The sequence below is a fragment of the Pristiophorus japonicus genome, chromosome 3 (genome assembly GCF_044704955.1).
Source record: "Pristiophorus japonicus isolate sPriJap1 chromosome 3, sPriJap1.hap1, whole genome shotgun sequence".
Taxonomy (NCBI): Eukaryota; Metazoa; Chordata; class Chondrichthyes; family Pristiophoridae; genus Pristiophorus; species Pristiophorus japonicus.
The window spans coordinates 221,901,102-221,920,022 of record NC_091979.1 but is presented as its reverse complement, the minus strand read 5'-3'; the positions used below and the strand labels follow the sequence as shown (position 1 = coordinate 221,920,022).

Genomic DNA, 18,921 nt, shown 5'->3' with positions numbered 1-18,921 from the left:
TCAACTATTGGTGGCCATGCCTTCTGTTGCCTAGGACGCAAGCTTTGGAACTCCCCGCCTAAACACCTCTGTCTCTCTATCGCTCTTTCCTCCTTCAAGATGCTCCTTAAAACATACCTCTTTGATCAAGCTTTTGGTTACCTGCGCTAATTTCTACTTATGCGGCTCGGTGTCAAATTTTTATCGCATAGTACTCCTGTGAAGTGCCTTGGGACGTTTCACTGCATTAAAGGCACTGTATAAATACAAGTTGTTGTTGTTGTTGATTTAGCGCTCCCCTGCATTCTTTGAGCGCTGAGACTGAAATTAGTGGGCAGCGAGATTGATTAGTGCTTGGTGCTAAGCTTCCAACTTCTCAAAATTTAGTACCTCAACCAGAGCGATGATGAATTTCTAGCCCTATGAGTCCTCAGTGCCTCTAGACTAGGGAGGGGCAACTGAACCAGTGTTCTGGCTCCTGATGCTATTCAGTGACCATCGTCAGATAGGCTGTGTGTGTGTGTGTGTGAATATTGGGTGAAAATAGGCTTGAGCTTGACTATAAAGGCCACATTTGAACAAACAACAATCACTGCCACGGTTTACATATCAAGAATAAGCTCTTAGGCTAAGAAACTATTGGACGAATGGCACCCGTTGGTCTATGTCCCACAAACAGTGATGAACATTTACGATGGGAGGGAAAAATTAATGAAAAAGGTTATTTGTTGTGGTTAAAGGTTATTAAAGATTTCTTAAAGCCTTCTTTCCTTGTGGTTTTACAGATTTGAGAAAATGATATCTGGAATGTACATGGGAGAACTTGTGAGGCTCATTCTTGTCAAAATAACTCGAATGGCAATGCTGTTCAATGGGAAGGCTTCATCCAAACTCCTTACCAAAGGATCGTTTGAGACCAAGCATATGACTGCGATAATGAAGTAAGAACAGTATTCGAGACTGAATATTGCATGAGACTGAAAATTACATGACACCGAATAATATTCGAGACAGAACATTACTCGAGACCCAACATTACTTGAGACCAAACATTTCTAGAGAACCAATATTACTCCAGATCGAACATTACTCGAGACCGAACATTACTCGAGACCGAAAATTACTCGAGACCAAACAATACTTGAAACCTCTGAAAACTACTAGAGACCGAGCATTAATAGAGACAGAACACTACTCGAGACAGAACATTACTTGACTCCAAACATTATTTGAGACCGAACATTACTCGATTCCGAACATTACTCTGCACCGAACAATACTCAAATCCAAACATTACTCGAGACCTCCAAAAACTACTGGAGACTAAGCATTTCTGGAGACTGAACAATACTCTAGACTGAACATTAATCGACTTCCAAACATTATTTGAGACCGAACATTAATCGACTCCAAATATTACTCTGTACCGAACATTACTCGAAACCGAACATTACTCGACTCCGAACATTACTCTAGACCAAACATTAATCTAAAGGAAAATTGGTTGAGACCGAACATTACTTGACTCCGAACATTATGCTCGACTGAACATTGCTCCAGACAGAATATTACATCAGACCGAACATTGCTATAGACAGAATAGTACTTCAGACCGAACATTACTTGAGACAGAACATTACTCTGGATCGGACATTACTCTAGAATGAAAATTAGTCAAGACCGAACATTACTTGACTCTGAACATTACTCTAGACCGAACATTGCTCTAGAGAGAATATTACTTCAGACCTAACATTACTTGAGACTGGACATTACTCGAGACAAAACAATACTCAAGACCTCAAAAACTACTAGAGACCGAGGATTTCTAGAGACCGAACATTACTCGACTCCGAACATTACTCTGCACCGAACATTACTCGAGACCAAACATTACTCGAGACCTCCAACAACTACTAGAGACCGAGCATTTCTAGAGACCAAACAAATTACTCGAAATCGAACATTATTCGACTCCTAACATTACCGCAGATTGAGCATTACTCGAGATCGAACATTACTCAAAAACATATATTACTCGAGACCCTGCATTAGTCAACTCTGAATGTTACTCATGACAAATCGTTACTCGCAGCCGAACTAGACTCAACTCTGAAAAATACTAGCAACTGAACATTACTCGTAACCCAACATGACGCGACTCTGAACATTACTCTAGAAAGGACATTACTCGAGAACACAATTTAGTTGAGGCCGAACGTTACTCGACTCCGAATATTACTCTAGACCGAACATTGTTCCAGACATAATATTACTTCAGACCGAACATTACTTGATGCCGAACATTACTCGAGACCAAACATTTACTCAAGACCTCTGAAAACTACTAGAGACCGAGCATTTCTAGAGACCGAACAATACTCGAGAAAGGACATTACTCTATACCGAACATTACTCAACTCTAAACATTATTTGAGACCAAACAATTATCGATTCCAAACATTACTCTGTACCGAACATTACTCAACTGCGAACATTACTCGACTCCGCACATTACTCTAGACTGAACATTGCTCTAGACAGAATATTACTTCAGACTGAACATTACTCGAGACCGAACATTACTCGAAACCAAACATTTGCTCAAGACCTCTGAAAACTACTAGAGACCGAGCATTTCTATAGACCGGACAATATTCGAGACCGAACATTACTCTAGACCGAACATTACTCAACTCCAAACATTATTTGAGACCAAACAATTCTCGATTCCAAACATTACTCTGTACTGAACATTACTCATCTCCGAACATTACTCTAGACTGAACATTACTCGATTCCAAACATTATTTGAGACCAAACATTACACGATTCTGAACTTTACTCTCGACTGAACATTACTTGACGCCGAACATTACTTTAGACCGAACATTGCTATAGACAGAATATTACATCAGACTGACCATTACTTGACTTCGGTCATTACTCAAGAACGGACATTACTTAAGACAAAAAAATTACTCGACTCTGAAAATTACTCAAGACCGTACATTACTCAAGACCGAACATTACTCAAGACCGAACATTACTCCTGACTGAACATTACTCTAGATTGAACATTACTCGACTCCGAACATTATTTGAGATCAAACATTATATGACTTTGAACTTTACTCTAGATTGAACATTACTCGACTCCGAACATTACTCTAGACCGAACATTGCTATAGACAGAATATTACTTTAGACTGAACATTACTTGACTCTGGTCATTACTCGAGAGCGGACATTACTGAAGATTAAAAATTACTCGATTCTGAAAATTACTCTAGACTGAACATTACTCTAGACCAAATATTATTCGAGGCCATATATTATTCAAGACCGAACATTACTCAAGATCGAACATGACTCGACTCTGAAAACTATTAGAGACTGAACATTACTCGAAAACAAACATGACTCGACTCTGAACATTATTCAAGACTGAACATTACTCCAGATCGAACATTACTCAAAAACAAATATTACTCGAGACCGAGCATTAGTCGACTCTGAATGTTACTCATGACTGAACATTACTCGAGACCAAACATGACTCAACTCTGAACATTATTCCAGACTGAACATTACTCCAGATTGAACATTGCTAGAGACGGGACACTACTCAAAACCAAACATTACATGACGCTGAACATTACTCAACTCCGTACATTATTCGAGACTGAAATTTACTCACGAGCAAACATTATTCGATTCTTAACATTACTCTAGACCAAACATTACGCTAGACTGAACATTACCCCAGACTGAACATTACTTGACTCCGAACATTACTCTAGACTGAACATTACTCTAGACCGAAAATTACCTCAGACCGAACATTACTTGAGACCGAACATTACTTGACTCCAGTCATTACTTGAGACCGGACATTTCTCGAGACCAAAAATTACTTGACTCCGAACATTACTCTAGACTGAACATTGCTCTATACTGAATATTACTCGAGACCGTACGTTACTCGAGACCGAATGTTACTTGAGACCGAACATTAATCTAGAACAAAAATTACTCAACTCTGAAAATTACCCCAGAGTGAGCATTAGTCCAGAAAGTACTTTACTCAAAAACAAATATTACTCGAGACCGAGCATTAGTTGACACTGAATGTTACTCATGACCGAACATTACTCAAGGCCGAACATTCCTTGACTCCGAACATTACTCTAGACTAAACATTGCTATAGACAGAATATTACTTCAGACCGAACATTACTCGAGACCGTACATTACTCAAGATCGAACATTACTTGAGACCGAACATTACTCAACTCTGAAAATTACCCCAGAGTGAGCATTAGTCCAGAAAGTACTTTACTCAAAAACAAATATTACTCGAGACCGAGCATTAGTTGACACTGAATGTTACTCATGACCGAACATTACTCAAGGCCGAACATTCCTTGACTCCGAACATTACTCTAGACTAAACATTGCTATAGACAGAATATTACTTCAGACCGAACATTACTCGAGACCGTACATTACTCGAGACCAAAAATTACTTTACACCAAACATTACTCGGGAACGAACATTACTCCAGACCGAACATTACTCAAGTCCAAACATTACTCGACTCCGAACATTACTCTGCACTGAACATTACTCGAGACCAAACATTACTTGAGACTTCCGAAAACTACTAGAGTCTGAGCATTTCTAGAGACCAAACAATACTTGAGACTGAACATTACATTAGACTGAACATTACTCGACTCTGAACATTAATTGAGACCAAACATTACACGACTCTGAACATTACTCTGTACCGAACAGTGCTATAGACAGAATATGACTTCAGATCGAACATTACTCGAGACCGAACATTACTCAAGACTGAACATTGCTTGACTCTGGTCATTACTCGAGACCGGACATTACTCGTGACTAAAAATTACTCGACTCTGAACATTACTCTAGATTGAACATTACTCTAGACCGAATATTACTTGAGACAGTACATTACTCAACACTGCACAATACTTGAGACTAAACATTACTCGACTCCGGACATTACTCGAGATGGCACATTACACAAGACCAAAAATTACTTCACTCTGAACATTACTTGAGACCTGACATTACTCTGGAATGAAAATTACTCGAACCGAACGTTATTCAGCTCCAAACATTCCCCCAGACTCAGCATTACTCCTGATTACTCGAAAGCAAATATTACTCAAGACCGAGCATTAGTCTGCTCTAAATGTTACTCGTGACCGAACATTACTCGAGACTGAACATGCCTCGACGCCGAAAACTACTAGAGACTGAACATTGAAAACAAACATGACTCCACTCTGAACATTATTCTAGACTGAACATTACTCCAGATTGAACATTGCTACAGACAGGACATTACACAAAAAACGAACATTACATAACGCTGAATATTACTCAACTCCGAAGATTATTCGAGAGCGAAATTTGCTCGAGACCAAACATTATTCGACTCTGAACATTACTCTAGACTGAACATTAATCTAGACTGAAAATTACTCGAGTCTGAACATTACTCGACTCTGGACATTATGCGAGACAGCACATTACGCGAGATCAAAAATGACTTCACTCGTAACATTACTCGAGTCTGAACACTACTCTAGATTGAAAATTACTTAAAACTGAACATTATTTGACTCCTAACATTACCACAGACGGAGCATTACTTCAGATCGAACATTACTCAAATATTACTCAAGACTGGGCATTAGTCGACTCTGAATGTTACTCGTGACAAAACATTACTCGAGGTTGAACATGACTAGCCACCGAAAAATACTAGTGACTGAACAGTACTCACAACCAAACATGACTCGATTCTGAACATTATTCTAGACCGAACATTGCTATAGACAGAATATTACTTCAGACCGAACATTACTCGAGGCCGAACATTACTCGAGACCAAACGTTACTTGACTCCAGTCGTTACTCCAGAGCAGACATTACTTAAGACTAAACAATACTCAACTCTGAAAATTACTCTAGACTGAACATTACTCTAGACCGAATATTACTCGAGATCGTACATTACTCAAGACCAAACATTACTCGAGACCGAACATTACTCCAGACTGAACATTACTCCAGATTGAACATTACTCAATTCCAAACATTACTCGAGACTGAACATTAATCTGGAACGAAAATTACTTGAGACCGAATATTACTTGACTCCGATCATTACTCGAGAGCGGACATTACTTAAGACTAAAAATTACATGACTATGAAAATTACTGTAGACTGAACATTATTCTATACCGAATATTACTCGAGACTGTGCATTACTCAAGACCGAACATTACTCCAGACTGAATATTACTCCAGATTGAACATTACTTGACTCCGATCATTACTCTAGACTGAACATTACTCGAGACCGAACATTACTTGACTCCGGTCATTACTCGAGGGCGGACATTACTTAAGACTAAAAATGACTCGACTCTGAAAATTGCTCTAGACTGAACATTACTCTAGACCGAATATTACTCGAGACCATACATTACTCAAGACCGAACATTACTCGAGACCGAACATTACTCTAGAATGAAAATTACACGAGACCGAAAATTCCTCTAGAGCAAACATTACTAGAGACAAAACATTACTCGAAACCGTACATTACTCAAGACCGAACATTACTCTAGACAGAACATTGCTCTAGACAGAATATTACTTCAGACCGAACATTACTTGAGACCGAATATTACTCAAGACTGACCATTACTTGACTCCGGTCATTACTCGAGAGTGGACATTACTTAAGACTAAAAATTACATGACTATGAAAATGACTGTAGACTGAACATTATTCTATACCGAATATTACTCAAGACTGTACATTACTCAAGACCGAACATTACTCCAGATTGAACATTACTCCAGATTGAACATTACTCCAGATTGAACATTACTCGAGACTGAACATTAATCTGGAACGAAAATTACTTGAGACCGAATATTACTTGACTCCGATCATTACTCGAGAGCGGAAATTACTTAAGACTAAAAATTACATGACTATGAAAATGACTGTAGACTGAACATTATTCTATACCGAATATTACTCAAGGCTGTACATTACTCAAGACCGAACATTACTCCAGACTGAACATTACTCCAGATTGAACATTACTCGACTCCGATCATTACTCTAGACTGAACATTACTCGAGACCGAACATTACTTGACTCCGGTCATTACTCGAGGGCGGACATTACTTAAGACTAAAAATGACTCGACTCTGAAAATTGCTCTAGACTGAACATTGCTCTAGACTGAACATTACTCTGGACCGAATATTACTCGAGACCATACATTACTCAAGCCGAACATTACTCGAGACTGAACATTACTCTAGAATGAAAATTACACGAGACTGAAAATTCCTCTAGAGCAAACATTACTAGAGACTAAACATTACTCGAAACCATACATTACTTAAGACCGAACATTACTCAAATCTAAACATTACTCTAGACAGAACATTGCTCTAGACAGAATATGACTTCAGAATGAATGTTACTCGAGACCAAACATTATTCGACTCTGAACATTACTCTAGATCGAACATTGCTCTAGACAGAATATTACTTCAGACCGATCAATACTCGATACCGAATATTACTCGAGACCAAACATTACTCAAGACCTCGGAATACTAATAGAGACCGAGCATTTCTATAGACCAAACAATACTCAAGTCCGAACATTACTTGATTACAAACATTACTCTGTACCGAAAATTGCTCTGAACATTACTCGACTCCAAGCATTATTTGAGACCAAACATTACTTGATTACAAACATTACTCTGTACCAAAAATTGCTCGACTCCAAACATTACTCTAGACTGAACATTACTCTAGACTGAAAATTACTTGAGACCGAACATTACTCTACTCCGAGCATTACTCTACACTGAAAATTGCTCAAGACAGAATATCACTTCAGACCGTACATTACTCGAGGCAGAACATTACTTGACTCCGGACATTACTCGAGACTGGACATTACTCTGGACCAAAAATTACTTAACTCCGAACATTATTCGAGAACGAACATTACTCAAGACCGAACATTACCCGAGTCCGAACATTACTCTAGACTGAACATTACTTGACTCCAAACATTACTCTAGACCAAATATTACTCTAGACAGAATATTACTTCAGACCGAACATTACTTGAGACCGAATATTACTCAAGACTGAACATTACTTGACTCCGGTCATTACTCGAGAGTGGACGTTACTTAAGAATAAAAATTACTCGACTCTGAAAATGACTCTAGACTGAACACTACTCTAGACCAAATATTACTCGAGACCGTACATTACTCAAGACCGAACATTAATCGAGACCGAACATTACTCCAGACTGAACATTACTCCAGATTGAACATTACTCGACTCCGAACATTATTTGAGACCAAACATTACACGACTCTGAACTTTACCCTAGACTGAACATTACTTGACTCCGAACATTAATCTAGACCGAACATTGCTCTAGACAGAATATTACTCGATACCGAACATTACTCGACACTGAACATTGCTCAAGACCTCCAAAAACTACTACAGGCCGAGCATTTCTATAGACCAAACAATACTCAACCCTGAACATTACTCTAGACTGAACATTACTCTAGACTGAAAATTACTCAAGACCGAACATGACTCGACTCTGAGCAATAATCTAGACTGAACATTGCTCTAGACAGAATATTACTTCAGACCGAACATTACTCAAGACCGAACATTACTTGACTCCGAACATTATTTGAGACCAAACATTACACGACTCTGAACTTTACTCTAGAATGATCATTACTCAACTCCGAACATTACTCTCGACCAAACTTTGCTATAGACAGAATATTACTTCAGACCGAACATTACTCGAGACCGAACATTATTTGAGACCAAACATTACTTGACTCTGGTCATTACTCAAGAGCAGACATTACTTAAGACTAAAAATTACTCGACTGTGAAAATTACTCTACACTGAATGTTACTCTAGACCGAATATTAAGTCGATACTGTACATTATTCAAGACCGCACATTACTCGAGACTGAACATTACTCCAGACTGAACATTACTCCAGATTGAACATTACTCAACTCAAAACATTACTTGAGACCGAACATTACTCTAGAACGAAAATTACTCTAGACCGAAAATTCCTCTAGACCAAACATTATTCAACACCATACATTACTTGAGACCATACATTACTGAAGACCGAACATTACTTGATTCACAACATTACTCCAGACCGAACATTACTCGAGACCAAATATTACTTGAGACCGAACATTACTCGTCTCCGGACATTACTCAAGACAGCACATTACGCGAGACCAAAAATGACTTGACTCCAAACATTACTCGCAAATGAACATTACTCGAGTCCGAACATTTCTCAAGTCTGAGCATTACTCGACTCTGGACAATACTCGTGACAGCACATTACACGAGATCAAAAATGACTTCACTCTGAACATTACTCGAGTCCGAACATTAATCTAGAATGAAAATTACTCGAAACCAAACATTATTCGACTCCTAACATTACCGCAGACAGAGCATTACTCCAGATCGAACATTACTCAAAAACAAATGTTACTCGAGACTGAGCATTAGTCAACTCTGAATGTTACTCGTGACACAACATTACTCGAAGCCGAACATGACTTGACTCCAAAAAATACTAGCGACTGAATATTACTCGCAACCAAACATGACTCGACTCTGAACATTACTCGAGACTGGACATTACCCAAGACCAAAAAATACTCAACTCCAAACATTACTCTACACCGGACATTACTCTAGAATGCAAATTAGTTGAGGTCGAACATTAATCGACTCCAAATATTACTCTAGACCGAACATTGCTCCAGACATAATATTACATCAGACCGAACATTATTCGATACCGAACATTACTCAAGAGCAAACATTTACTCAAGACATCCAAAAACTACAAGAGACCGAGCATTTCTAGAGACCAAACATTATTCGATTCCAAACATTACTCTGTACCGAACATTACTCGACTGCGAAAATTACTCGACTCCACACATTACTCTAGACTGAACATTGCTCTAGACAGAATATTACTTCAGACCGAACATTACTCGAGACCGAACATTAGTCGACTCCAGACATTACTCGAGACCGGACATTACTCGAGACCAAAAACAACATGACTCCAAACATTGCTCGTAAATGAATATAACTCGAGACCAAATATTACTCAAGATCGAACATTACTCGACTCTGGACATTTCTCGAGACCAAAAACAACTTGACTCCAAACATTGCTCATAAATGAACATTACTCGAGACCGAACATTACTCGAGTCAGAACAGTACTCAACTCTGGACATTACTCGAGACAGCACATTATGCAAGATCAAAAATTACATCACTCCGAACATTACTCGAGTCCGAACATTACTCTAGAATGAAAATTATGTGAAACCGAACATTATTCGACTCCTAACATTACCACAGATGGAGCATTACTCCAGATCAAACATTACTCAAAGACAAATATTATTCAAGACCGAGCATTAGTCGACTCTGAATGTTACTCGTGACAAAACATTACTCAAAGCCGAACATGACTCGACTCCAATAAAATACTAGCAACTGACCATTACTCGCAACCAAACATAACTCGACTCTGAACATTACTTTAGACCGGACATTACTCTAGAATGCAAATTAGTTGATGCCGAACATTACTTGACTCCGAATATTACTCTAGACCGAACATTGATCCAGACATAATATTACTTTATACTGAACATTACTCGATACCGAACATTACTCGAGACCAAACATTTGCTCAAGATCTCCGAAAACTACTAGAGACCGAGCATTTCTAGAGACGCAATAATACTCAAGATTTAACATTACTCTAGACCGAACATTACTCGACTCCAAACATTATTTGAGACCAAACATTACTCGATTCCAAATATTACTCTGTACCGAATATTACTCGACTCTGAACATTACTCTAGACTGAACATTGCTCCAGGCAGAATATTACTTCAGACCAAACATTACTCAAGACCAAAGATTACTCAACTCGGTACATTACTCGAGACTGGACATTACTCAAGACCAAAAATTATTTAACACTGAACATTACTTGAGAATGAACATTACTCGAGACAGAACATTACTCGAGTCCGAACATTACTCTAGACTGAACATTACTTTAGACCAAATATTACTCGAGACTGTACATTACTCAAGACCGACCATTACTCGAAAATGAACATTACTCCAAACTGAACATTACTCCAGATTGAACATTACTCGACTCCAAACATTATTTGAGACCAAACATTACACAACTCTGAACTTTACTTTAGTCTGAACATTAGTCGATTCCGAACATACTCTAGACCAAACATTGCTCTAGACAGAATATTACTTCAGACCGAACATTACTCGAGACCGAACATTACTTGACTTCGGTCATTACCTGAGAGCAGACATTACTTAAGACTAAAGATTACTTGACTCTGAAAATTACTCTAGACTGAACATTACTCTAGACTGAATATTCTAGACCGTATATTATTCAAGACAGGACATTACTCAAGACCAAACATTACTCCAGACTGAACATTACTCCAGACTGAACATTACTCAACTCAAAACATTACTAGAGACCGAACATTACTCTAGAATGAAAATTACTTGAGGCTGAAAATTCCTCTAGACCAAATATTATTTGAGACCATACATTACTCGAGACTATACATTACTCAAGACCAAACATTACTCGACTCCGAACGTTACTCTAGACCAAACATTGCTCCAGACAGAATATTACTTCAGACCAAACATTACTCGAGACCAACCATCATTCGACTCTGAACATTAATCTAGACCGAACATTGCTCTAGACAGAATATTACTTCAGACTGAACATTACTTGAGACCAAATATTATTTGAAACCGAACATTACTCGACTCCGGACATTACTTGAGACAGCACATGACGTGAGGCCAAAAACAATTGACTCCAAACCTTGCTTGTAAATGAACAATACTCAACTCTGGACATTACTCGAGACAACACATTATGCGAGATCAAAAATGACATCACTCCGAACATTACTCTAGTCCGAACATTACTCCAATCTGAACATTATTCTAGAATGAAAATTACTCGAAACCGAACATTATTCGACTCCTAACATTACCGCAGACCAAACACTATTCCAGATTGAACATTACTCAAAAACAAATATTTCCTGAGACTGAGCATTATTCGACTCTGAATGTTACTCGTGAAAAAACATTACTTGAAGCCGAACGTGACTCGACTCCAAAAAATACTTGCGACTGAACATTATTCACAACCAAACACGACTCGACTCTGAACATTACTCGAGACCGGATATTACTCTAGAACACAAATTATTTGAGGCCAAACATTACTCGACTCCAAATATTACTCTAGATGAACATTGTTCCAGACATAATATTACTTCAGGTCGAACATTACTCAATACTGAACATTATGCAAGACCAAACATTTACTCAAGACCTCTGAAAACTTCTAGATTCCGAGCATTTGTAGAGACGGAACAATACTCGAGACCGAACATTACTCTAGCCCGAATATTACTCGACTCCAAACATTATTTGAGACCAAACATTACTCGATTCCAAACATTACTCTGTATCGAACATTACTCGACTCTGAACATTACTCTAGACTGAACATTTCTCTAGACAGAATATTACTTCAGACTGAACATTACTCGAGATCGAACATTACTCAACTCCGGACATTAGTCAAGACTGGACATTACTCGAGACCAAAAATTAACTTGTCTCAGTGTCTCAGTGCCTCAGAGTCCCAGTATCCCAGTGTAACTCTGGACATTACTCGAGAATGAACATTACTCGAAACCGAACATTACTCGAGTCTAAATATTACTCTAGACTGAACATTACTCGACTCCGAACATTATTTGAGACCAAACATTACACGACTGAATATTACTCTAGACTGAACATTACTTGACTCCGGACATTACTCTAGACCGAACATTGCTATAGACAGAATGTTACTTCAGACCAAATATTACTCGAGACCAAATATTACTCGAGACCGAACATTACTCGTCTCCGGGCATTACTCGAGACAGCACATTACGCGAGACAGAAAATTACCTGACTCCAAACATTACACGCAAATGAACATTACTCGAGGCCAAACATTACTCAAGTCTGAACATTACTTGACTCTGTACAATACTCAAGACAGCACATTATGCGAGATCAAAAATGACTTCACTATGAACATTACTCAAGTCTGAACATTACTCTAGAATGAAAATTACTCGAAACCAAACATTATTTGACTCCTAACATTACCACAGATGGAGCACTATTCCAGATCAAACATTACTCAAAAACAAATATTACTCAAGATCGAGCATTAGTCAACTTTGAATGTGACAAAACATTACTCGAAGACAAACATGACTCGACTCCAAAAAAATAATAGCAACTGAACATTACTCGCAACCAAACATAACTTGACTCTGAACATTACTGGAGACTGGACATTACTCAAGACCAAAAAATACTCGACTCCGAACATTACTTTAGACCGGAAATTACTTTAGAATGCAAATTATTTGAGGCCGAACATTACTCGACTCCGAATATTACTGTAGACCGAACATTGTTCCAGACATAATATTACTTTATACCGAACATTACTTGATACCGAACATTACTCGAGACCAAACATTTACTCAAAACCTCTGAAAACTACTAGAGACGAAGCATTTCAAGAGATGGAACAATAATCGAGACTGAACATTACTCTAGACCGAACATTACTCGACTCCAAACATTATTTGAGACCAAACATTACTCGATTCAAAACATTACTCTAGACTGAACATTGCTCCAGGCAGAATATTACTTCAGACCAAACATTACTCAAAACCAAAGATTACTCGACTCCGTACATTACTCGAGACTGGACATTACTCGAGACCAAAAATTACCTAACTCCGAACATTACTTGAGAACGAACATTACTCTAGACCGAACATTGCTCGAGTCCGATCATTACTCTAAACTGAACATTACATGATTGAACTTTACTCTAGATTGAACATTACTTGACTCCGAACATTACTCTAGACCGAACATTGCTATAGACAGAATATTACTCGAGACTGAACATTACTCGAGACTGAACATTACTTGACTGCGGTTATTACTCGAGAACGGACATTACTTAAGTCTAAAACTTACTCGACTCAGAAAATTACTCTAGATTGAACATTACTCTAGACCGAAATTACTCGAGACCGAACATTACTCCAGACTAAACATTACTCCAGTTTGAACATTATTCAACTCCAAACATTACTCGAGACCGGACATTACTCTAGAATAAAAATTACGCGAGAATGAAAATTCCTCGAGACCAAACATTACTAAAGATTAAACATTACTCAAGACAGTAAATTACTCAAGACCAAACATTATTCGACTCTGAACATGACTCTAGACCGAACATTGCTCTAGACAAAATATTACTTCAGACCGAACATTACTCGAGACCGAACATTACTCGAGACCGAACATGACTTGAGCCCGATCATTACTCGAGAGTGGACATTACTTAAGACTAAAAATTACTCGACTCTGAAAATTACGCTAGACTGAACATTACTCTAGACCGTATATTACTCGAGACCATACATTACTCAAGACCGAATGTTACTTGAGATCCAACATGACTCCAGATTGAGCATTACTCCAGATTGAACACTACTCAACTCCAAACATTACTCGAGACCGAACATTACTCTAGAACAAAAATTACTCAAGAACGAAAATTCCTCTCGACCAAACATTTCTAGAGGCTAAACATTACTCGACTCTGAACATTGCTCTAGATAGAATATTACTTCAGACCGAACATTACTCGACACCAAACATTATTCGACTCTGAACGTTACTCTAGACCGAACATTAATCTAGACTGAATATTATTTCAGACCGAACATTACTCGAGATCAAATATTACTCGAGACCAAACATTACTCAACTCCGGACCTTACGCCAGACAGCACATAACGCAGGACCAAAAATGACTTGACTCCAAACATTACTCGCAAATGAACATTACTTGAGACCGAACATTACTCGAGCCTGAACATTACTCTAGAGTGAAAATTACTAGAAACTGAACATTATTCGACTCCTAACATTACCGCAGATGAAGCGTTACTCCAGATTGAACATTACTCAAAAACAAATATTACTTCAGACCGAGCATTAGTCGACTCTGAATGTTATTCATGACACAACATTACTCGAAGCCGAACATGACTTGACTCCAAAACATACTAGCGACTGAACATTACTTGCAAACAAACATGACTCTACTCTGAACAATACTCGGGACTGGACATTACTCGAGACCAAAAAATACTTGACTCTGAACATTACTCTAGACTGGACATTACTCTAGAACACAAATTATTTGAGGCCGAACATTACTCGACTCCGAATATTACTCTAGACCGAACATTGTTCCAGACATAATATTACTTCAGACTGAACATTACTTGAGACCAAAAATGACTTGACTTCAAACATTATTCGTAAATGAACGTTACTCGAGACCGAACATTACTCGAGTCTGAACATTACTCGACTCTGGACAATACTCAAGACAGCACATTATGCGAGATCAAAAATGACCTCACTCCGAACATTACTCGAATCCGAACATGACTCTAAAATGAAAATTACTCAAAACTGAATATTATTCGACTCCTAACATTACCACAAATGGAACATTACTCCAGATCAAACATTACTCAAAAACAAATATTACTCAAGACCGAGCATTAGTTGACTCTGAATGTTACTCATGACAAAACATTACCTGAAGCCGAACTTGACTCAACTCCAAAAAAATAATAGCGACTGAACATTATTCGCAACCAAACATAACGCGACTCTGAACATTACTGGAGACTGGACATTACTCAAGATCAAAAAATACTCAACTCCGAACATTACTTTAGACTGGACAATACTCTAGAATGCAAATTAGTTGAGGCCGAACATTACTTGACTCCGAATATTACTCTAGACCGAACATTGCTCCAGACATATTATTAGTTTACACCGAACATTACTCAATACCGAACATTAATTGAGACCAAACATTTACTGAAGACCTCTGAAAACTACTAGAGAATATTACTCAAGACCGAAGATTACTCGACTCCGTACATTACTCGAGAGTGGACATTACTCGAGACCAAAAATGACTTAACTCTGAACATTACTTGAGAATGAACATTACTCGAGACCGAACATTACTCGACTTGGAACATTATTTGAGACCAAACATTACACGACTCTGAACTTTACTCTCGACTGAACATTACTCGACTCTGAACATTACTCAAGACTGAACATACTCTAGACCGAATATTATTCTAGACCCTACATTATTCAAGACCGAACATTACTCGGGACCAAACATTACTCCAGACTGAACATTACGCCAGATTGAACATTACTCAATCAAAACATTACTCGAGACCGGACATTACTCTTGAATGAAAATTACTCAAGACCGAAAATTCCTCTAGACCAAACATTATTTGATACCGTACATTACTTGAGACCATACATTACTCAAGACCAAACATTATTTGACTCTGAACGTTACTATAGACCAAACATTACTCCAGACAGACAATTACGTCAGACCGAACATTACTCGAGACGAAACATCATTCGACTCTGAACATTAATCTCGACCGAACATTGCTCTAGACAGAATATTACTTCAGACCGAACATTACTCGAGACCAAATATTACTCGAGACCGAACATTACTCGACTCCGGACATTACTCGATACAGCACATTACGCGAGACCAAAAACAACTTGACTCCAAACATTGCTTGTAAGTGAACATTACTCGAGACTGGACATTACTCGACACAGCACATTATGTAAGATCAAAAATGACATCACTCCGAGAATTATGCGAGTCCGAACATTACTCTAGAATGAAAATTACTCAAAACCGATTATTCGACTCCTAACATTACCGCAGATGGAGCATTATTCCTGATTGAACATTAATCAAAAACAAATATTACCCGAGACCGAGCATTAGTCGACTCTGAATGTTACTCGTGACAAAACATTACTCGAAACCGAACATGACTCGACTGCAAAAAATACTACACTGAACATTACTCGCAACCAAACATGACTCAACTCTGAACATTACTCGAGACTGGACATTACTCGAGAACACAAATTATTTGAGGCCGAACATTACTCGACTCCGAATATTACTCTAGACGAACATTGTTCCAGACATAATATTACTTCAGATCGAACATTACTCGATACCGAACATTACTCGAGACCAAACATTTACTCAAGACCTCTGAAAACTACTAGATACCGAGCATTTATAGAGACGGAACAATACTCGGACCAAACATTACTCTAGACTGAATGTTACTCGACTCCAAACATTATTTGAGACCAAACGTTACTCGATTCCAAACATTACTCTGTACCGAACATTACTCGACTCCGATCATTACTCTAGACTGAACACTACTCTAGACTGAAAATTACTTCAGACAGAACATTACTTGAGACCGAACATTACTCAACTCCAGACATTAGTCAAGACTGGACATTACTCAAGACTAAAAATTACTTGCCTCAGTGTCTCAGTGCCTCAGTGTCCCAGTTTCCCAGTATAACTCCGAACATTACTCGAGAATGAACATTACTCAAGACCGAACATTACTCGACTCCGAACATTATTTGAGACCAAACATTACATGACTGAACATTACTCTAGACTGAACATTACTCGACTCCAAACATTACTCTAGACCGAACATTGCTATAGACAGAATATTACTTCAGACCGAACATTACTCGAGACCAAATATTACTCGAGACCGAACATTACTTGTCTCCAGACATTACTCGAGACAGCACATTACGCGAGACCAAAAATGACGTGACTCCAAACATTACTCACAAATGAACATTACTCAAGGCCAAACATGATTCGACTCTGAACATTACTCAACTCTGGACAATACTCGAGACAGCACAATACGCGAGATCAAAAATGTCTTCACTCCGAACATTACTTGTGTCCGAACATGACTCTAGAATGAAAATTACTCAAAACCAAACATTATTCGACTTCTAATATTACCACAGATGGATCATTACTCCAGATCGAACATTACTCAAAAACAAATATTATTCAAGACCGAGCATTAGTCGACTCTGAATGTTACTCATGTCAAAACATCATGTCGAAGCCGAACATGACTCGACTCCAAAAAAATAATAGCGACTGAACATTACTTGCAACCAAACATAGCGCGACTCTGAACATTACTGGAGACTGGACATTACTCAAGACCAAAAAATACTTGACTCCGAACATTACTTTAGACCAGACATTATTCTTGAACGCAAATTAGTTGAGGCCGAACATTACTCGACTCCGAATATTACTCTAGACCGAACATTGCTATAGACAGAACATTACTCGAGACCGAACATTACTCGAGACTGAACATTACTTGACTGCGGTCATTACTCAAGAGCGGATATTACTTAAGTCTAAAACTTACTTGACTCTGAAAATTACTCTAGACTGAACATTACTCGTGACTGTACATTACTCAAGACCGAAATTACTCGAGACCGAACATTACTTAAGACTCTGAACATTACTCTAGACCGAACATTGCTCTAGACAGAATATTACTTCAGACCGAACATTACTCAAGACTGAAGATTACTCGAGACCGAACA

General features: G+C 38.3%; 1 protein-coding gene across 3 annotated transcripts in view; it reads left to right on the top strand.

Annotated features, from left to right (window-relative positions):
* The window catches only part of LOC139260120 (hexokinase HKDC1-like), a 448,074-nt gene that overhangs the window by 70,761 nt on the left and 358,392 nt on the right, over positions 1 to 18,921 (top strand). For all 3 annotated transcript variants that reach the window (XM_070876304.1, XM_070876303.1, XM_070876302.1), the window contains one exon: positions 765 to 920. In XM_070876304.1, coding sequence (XP_070732405.1) covers positions 765 to 920 — 156 coding nt within the window. The remainder of the gene's footprint in view (positions 1 to 764; positions 921 to 18,921) is intronic.